We start from the raw sequence: 7,300 nt of genomic DNA on the forward strand, positions 1-7,300 counted from the left end.
TTGTGGAAAAATATCCCTTTATATGTCAGTTAATGCATAATTTAGAATTAGAATTAGTTTTGATGTTTGTTGTTTGATCATGCACATCCATCTCCCAGGACCTTATTGAGAGCTGTATATGTGTGGTGTGCTCCACATCCGTTTTTTTGTGTGTATGTTTTGTTTCTATGGAGACCTATTTTGGAATACATGAATGGAGTGCATGAAGAGGAAATTAATCCAGGACAATATATATAGAATAAATGTAATTAGTCCTTGTACGATAAATGTTTGTTCTGTTTATCTAAGGACTGGTCATCTTGCTGTTGCGTTTTTCACAGATCAGGGATGCTACGGTTCATTTAAAAATATTTATTAAATACACTCCATGAGTATTCACCTTTACACATACAAATAGACATGAAATCTTCAGCGGAAAGATGCAAAAATTGTTTTAATACTGTTTCTGTATCTTACTCTTCTTTCGCTCTCTGTTCTTTTACGGCCCGTGAAGCCATCAGTCTGAAATAGAGAGCAGGCCAGAGAGTACGCAGATAGACGGCTGCAGTAGGCAGCGGCCCAGCCAATACGACGTCTTTCTGTTTGTGACAGACAGCTTTCAGAACAGCACGTGCCACATCCACTGGATCCCACCCCTTTGCTGTGGTTTTGTCCATTACTTCAGACCCAAAAGAACAAAACAAAAAGAGAGAATTTTTTTGATATATGTAAATCTTCCTAAATATTTTTAATACCCCACACACTCAAGAGTTTGGTTGACAAGAACAGCATTCTCTCACCTCCATATTGAGAGCCGTCCCCCGTGACTGCATTGATGGACAGGTTTGTTCTGATGTAACCCGGGCTGATGACAGACACCTGCAGGCCGAACCTGTCCACCTCTGCCCTCAAACAGTCAAAGTAGGCTTGCGTCGCATGCTTAGATGCAGAATCTGATAGAAAACATTACAGGTATGCAAGTAAACTAGATCACTAGCAATACTTAGGGTTTCTGCAGGTTTTATGAAGGAACATTTAAGATACTAAAGGAATAAATCGAAGGGAAAACAATACGTCAATATGTCCTCAATGTAAATGTCTATGGAAAAACACGAGTAGTATTAACACTACTTTTTTTTTTTATTCATTAAAAAAAAGCTTGAATTGTTCTGCGCCCAACCACTAGAATATGGAAATATCTTTTACTGTACCTTCTGATCACACCACAAAAAAATAAATATATTTTGATAGATATATGAATTGTTTTCCAGTGCAAATGTCTAAAGATTATTAAATCAAGATGCATTTACTGGAGATATTTTTTTTAAAATAAAAATATGAATTCCCTATGAGAAATTGATCAAAATGAATGACGAATGATGACGTTTATTATCAAAACTAGAACAAATATCTGCCAGTGGGCTCAGAAGAATTTCAACTTAATTCAAAAGAGAAGTTTTGATAACAGAAACCCATTCATGAAGAAAAATATTTGAATCCCCTCGGTGTAAGAAAAAAACCCAATGTGGACGTTGAAGATCTCAATGAAGAAGTTTTATTGCAGCGTAGCAGTGACAGTACATGAAGCACCTTGGGTTTAACTGAGTCGGAACGAACCAAGAGCATCTTAATCTAAGTCCTTTTGTCCCGTGAAAGTTTACCTCCCCTAATGTGAATTAAGTTACTTCTGTTGTAACAGCTGTGGTCGGTATGTTAATGAAGTTGAGATGTTCTGAGGGTCCCTCACCTGCTCCCATTTTACAATCGATGATCATTTGCTCATGATGTGTAATCCGTTGACTTTGTTCATCTCTATGATAAGTAAGCCATTTTGGGGGATGAGCTTGTTCTAACATCTCGAGTCGAGACAGACATGGTCATTTCTTACATCTGAATTTTTGGTGTATGTATACTCACATGCAGATCTGTATGGTATTGAAATCTTTCCCTGCACACTGCTGATGACAACAATATGTCCACTGCGTCTGTCGACCATTGAAGGCAGAATAGCTGGACAGGACAAAAAAAACAACAACAATGATATTTATAATATATAATTTATTTCATTTGATGATAAAAAATAATGTGATGATATGACAATGTCATGTATAATGTGATATATACTGAATTATATATAATTTATCTTAATAGATCTTTTATTTATATTTCATATTTAATATAATTTTTACATTAATGTACACCAATCAGGCATAACATTATGACTTATATGTGTTGATCCCTCTTTTGCTGCCAAAACAGCCCTGACCCATTGAGGCATGGACTCCACTAGACCACTGAAGGTGTGCTGTGATATCTGGCACCAAGATGTTAGCAGCAGATCCTTTAAGTCCTGTAAGTTGCGAGGTAGGGCCTCCATGGATCAGACTTGTTTGTTCAGCACATCCCACAGTTGCTCGTTGTTGTGCTCCTCAAACCATTCCTGAACCATATTTGTGGCAGGACACATTATCCTGCTGAAAGAGGCCACAGCCACCAGGGAATACCGTTTCCATGAAAGGGTGAACATGGTCTGCAACAATGCTTAGGTAGTTGGTACGTGTCAAAGTAACATCCACATGGATGGCAGGACCTAAGGTTTCCCAGCAGAACATTGCCCAAAGCATCACACTGCCTCCGCCAGCTTGCCTTCTTCCCATAATACATCCTGGTGCCATGCGTTCCACAGGCAAGCGATGCACACGCATCCGGCCATCCACATGATGTAAAAGAAAACGTGACTCATCAGACCAGGACACATTCTTCCATTGCTCCGTGGTCCAGTTCTGATGCTCACGTGCCCACTGTTGGCGCTTTTGGCAGTGGACAGGGGTCAGCATGGGCACCCTGACTGGTCTGCGGCTATGCAGCCCCACATGCAACAAACTGTGGTGCACTGTGTATTCTGACACCTTTCTATCAGAACCAGCATTAACTTCTTGAGCAATTTGAGCTACAGTAGTAGCTCAAATTGTCTGTTTGATCGGACCACATGGACCAGCCTTCTCTCCCCACGTGCATCAATGAGTCTTGGCCGCCCATGACCCTGTCGCCGGTTCACCCCTGTTCCTTCCTTGGACCACTTTTGATAGATACTGACCACTGCAGACCGGGAACACCCCACAAGAGATCACAATTTGATCCTTGTCAAACTCGCTCAAATCCTTTTTTCTCAAATCCCATTTTTCCTACTTCTAACAAATCAACTTTGAGGACTAAATGTTCACATGCTGCCTAATATATCCCACCTACAAGCAGGTGCCGTGATGAAGAGATAATCAAATATATTTCAAATAAATGCTGTTCTTTTGAACTTTCAATTCAAAAATTATCTTGAAAAAACATGCACCACAGTTTCCAAAAAAATATTAAGCAGCACAACTGTTTTCAACATTGATAATAATAATAAATGTATCTTGCATCAGCATATTCGAATGATTGCTGTAAATTACAGCTTCCTTGAATTCTTTCCAACCCCAAACTTTAAACTATATAATTGTTTCGCTGATCTCTTTCTTTGACTCCTATTCACTCACCTTGTGTAAGGGCAACGGGACCAAAGTAGTTGGTCTCCATGACATCTCGCTGAACCGAGACGTGGGTGTCCAGGATGTTGCCACGGTAACTAATGCCTGCATTGTTGATGAGGACATCAACGTGACCGTGGCACTTCAAAATCTCCTTGGCGGCGCTGGAAACCAGAGATGTGCTGGACAGGTCAAAGGTGACAGTGCAGGGAGTGTAAGTCTGAAAAAGAAAGTAATAAATAAACCTAGTCACACTTACATTTTTGTCTAGTGTATATAAATGACAACTTATATTTCTCCTGAATTCACTGTATAAGCACCATCACACTTTTAAACAGCCTTAAAAGATTTGACTGAACAGTCAATAAGGAGAGTGAGAGATTTGATTGAAGGTTTTCACCTGTATTTTTCCATTGTTTTTATTTCTCAGCTCCTCAACGACCTCCTGCAGTCTCTTCTGGTCCCGTCCGCAAAGGATCAGTCGGGCCCCTGCCGCGTGGAAGACCCGTGCACACTCTGAGGGTGAAAGGACAGATGAAGATATTAAACAAACAATGATATAATATATACAGTCAAATGGCATTGATAAGACATTATGATAAGCATTATAAGAGAGTTCGTGTGCATGTAACCTTTGCCCAGGCCTGAGCTGGCTCCAGTGATCACCACTACTTTATCTTGTAGATTCTGCTTGTGTCTCAGTCTCTGGATAACTTTCAGCAAAATCAGCAGCCCGACAGTCCCAGCAGCCAGTGGCCCAACACCTAAACCTAAAACACGCTCCATGTGTCTGTACACATATGCATAAATGCATATATTCATTTACATTTATAAAAACTCAACTCAACCCAGCATCTTTATCTAGAAGTAACATGGCAGCAAGTTAGGCGTTGCTAACTATATGAACACAGAACTGAATGGCAGTTTGCAGTCAGTTGTGGAGGATATTTAGGCCGAGACATACAGTCAAACCAAAATTTATTCAGACACCTTCAACATTTCTCACATTATCAGTTTATTTGCTATAGTTTAGAAAATGGTAATAAAATATGACAAGAACTCAGAGTTAAACTGTGTCAGAATAAATTCATCTTGATAATGTCAGATAACTTTGATAGAAAGGTATGTAATGATTTACAATCAACTAATTAGCCGTCAGCTGTTAAATTTAAGTGCACAATTAGATAATACCAATTTAGGTCCACCAATTACCAAGCAATGTCAGTTGCAGTTTCGAGGGGGAGGGGAAGTTTATGTTTTTGATTAAAGATTACGAGGGCATATGATTTTTTTTATTATATGTTTATTCAGAGCATTTGACTATATATTGTTTTGTAAACAAGGTACAGTGTAATGGACTTAGGAAAAGATGAAGCAGCCAACTGTATTGGATCTCACAGCAGCTACATCACAAACTGTAAGTAAACAATATTATAGTGCTTTGTCTGTAAAGGACGGTTTTATGTGGATATTGTTTTCAAAACACTTAAAACTCACATGCAGTAGCGAGGGGGCGTTGATTGAGTTTCCCATGCAATTACAGCCAATCATAACATTGGCCGTTTACTGACAAGCCTTCAAGGAGCCGCCCCTTAAAAACGAGGGTCAGACTCAGAAGGAGGAAAATAATCATTCTTCCATATACACTCACCTAAAGGATTATTAGGAACACCTGGTCACTTTCTCATTAATGCCATTATCTAATCAACCAGTCACATGGCAGTTGCTTCAATGTATTTAGGGGTGTGGTCCTGGTCAAGACAATCTCCTGAACTCCAAACTGAATGTCAGAATGGGAAAGAAAAGTGATTAAAGCAATTTTGAGCGTGGCATGGTTGTTGGTGCCAGACGGGCCGGTCTGAGTATTTCACAATCTGCTCAGTTACTGGGATTTTCACGCACAACCATTTCTAGGGTTTACAAAGAATGGTGTGAAAAGGGAAAACCATCCAGTATGCGGCAGTCCTGTGGGCGAAAAAGCCTTGTTGATGCTAGAGATCAGAGGAGAATGGGCCGACTGATTCAATCTGATAGAAGAGCAACTTTGACTGAAATAACCACTCGTTACAACCGAGGTATGCAGCAAAGCATTTGTGAAGCCACAACACTCACAACCTTGAGGCGGATGGGCTACAACAGCAGAAGACCCCACCGGGTACCACTCATCTCCACTACAAATAGGAAAGAGGCTACAATTTGCACAAGCTCACCAAAATTGGACAGTTGAAGACTGGAAAAATGTTGCCTGGTCTGATGAGTCTCGATTTCTGTTGAGACATTCAGATGGTAGAGTCAGAATTTGGCGTAAACAGAATGAGAACATGGATCCATCATGCCTTGTTACCACTGTGCAGGCTGGTGGTGGTGGTGTAATGGTGTGGGGGATGTTTTCTTGGCACACTTTAGGCCCCTTAGTGCCATTTGGGCATCGTTTAAATGCCACAGCCTACCTGAGCATTGTTTCTGACCATGTCCATCCCTTTATGACCACCATGTACCCATCCTCTGATGGCTACTTCCAGCATGATAATGCACCATGTCACAAAGCTCGAATCATTTCAAATTGGTTTCTTGAACATGACAATGAGTTCACTGTACTAAAATGGCCCCCACAGTCACCAGATCTCAACCCAATAGAGCATCTTTGGGATGTGGTGGAACGGGAGCTTCGTGCCCTGGATGTGCATCCCACAAATCTCCATCAACTGCAAGATGCTATCCTATCAATATGGGCCAACATTTCTAAAGAATGCTTTCAGCACCTTGTTGAATCAATGCCACGTAGAATTAAGGCAGTTCTGAAGGCGAAAGGGGGTCAAACACAGTATTAGTATGGTGTTCCTAATAATCCTTTAGGTGAGAGTATATTATATATATATATATATATATATATATATATATATATATATATATATATATATATATATATATATATATATATATATATATATATATATATACATATATATACATATATACATATATATACATATACAATAAACGTTAACATCATGCGTGTACCTCAAGGAACATAACAGATGTTATGACCCTTTAAAATGACTAAAACTGACATAAAATTAAAGCTTATTTAAATATTTTTTAAAAATGGCAAAAGCACATCAAATTACGTATTTTGTAAATAATACTAATAATACAAATTATTTAAATAATACTAAAATAACTTCTGTCATGTTCATCAGCGGTTAAGTGTTGAGAGACATTTTAAGTGATTGAACGTAAAACACTTCGTCTCTTCGATAATAAAGAGCCATGTTTCCAATGATGTGATGTGGGGTAGTAGTCCACAGCAACTACCCTGACTACTAAATCACGTAAATGTTTTAGTGCGCTATGCCCTGTAAACATGCCAACTAACACAAAGCATACTTATTCGTTTCTAACGTCTCAGTATCTCTAATAATCACCATCTCAAAAAGGCTGTTGAATCTACATGCAATGTTTTGTAAATATCTCAAATGAACCAGCAGGGATAATGCCATTACCTACCGAAAGATAAGTCCAATGTGATTGAATGGAGAATCCGGAACTCAACATCACGTGATTTAGTCTGTGCCCGAAAGGGGCGGGACCATAACGCCCTCTACCGAATCCACCAAGTTAACACATTAAACCAATGGTTATGATAAGGCGTGAACAAGGTACAGACACCAGGGTTATTATAGTTTCCTTAAATTGTAATATATATATATATATATATATATATATTCATATTCATATTCATTTCCTTTAACTTGATGTACTAATTAATAACTATGTTAATAAGAACTATAAACACA

The 7,300-nt window shown here is 39.0% G+C and overlaps 1 protein-coding gene across 2 annotated transcripts; it reads right to left on the bottom strand.

The window, feature by feature from the left end:
- Positions 1–338: 338 nt before the first annotated feature.
- dhrs7b (dehydrogenase/reductase (SDR family) member 7B) lies at positions 339–7,027 on the bottom strand. 2 transcript variants are annotated; one of them, XM_079836503.1, is made up of 7 exons: positions 7,011–7,027; positions 4,136–4,293; positions 3,904–4,019; positions 3,513–3,723; positions 1,897–1,989; positions 780–932; positions 339–658 (listed from the first exon to the last, which is right to left on the bottom strand). In XM_079836503.1, the coding sequence occupies exons 2-7, from the start codon at positions 4,287–4,289 to the stop codon at positions 453–455; spliced, it is 933 nt and encodes a 310-aa protein (XP_079692629.1). In that variant the 5' UTR covers positions 4,290–4,293; positions 7,011–7,027; the 3' UTR covers positions 339–452. The 2 variants fall into 2 exon arrangements, with proteins under 2 accessions (XP_079692629.1, XP_079692628.1); XM_079836502.1 differs by lacking the exon at positions 7,011–7,027 and having other exon boundaries at positions 4,136–4,343.
- Positions 7,028–7,300: the final 273 nt, after the last annotated feature.

The sequence above is a fragment of the Gobio gobio genome, assembly GCF_949357685.1.
Source record: "Gobio gobio genome assembly, chromosome: 1".
NCBI lineage: Eukaryota > Metazoa > Chordata > Actinopteri > Cypriniformes > Gobionidae > Gobio > Gobio gobio.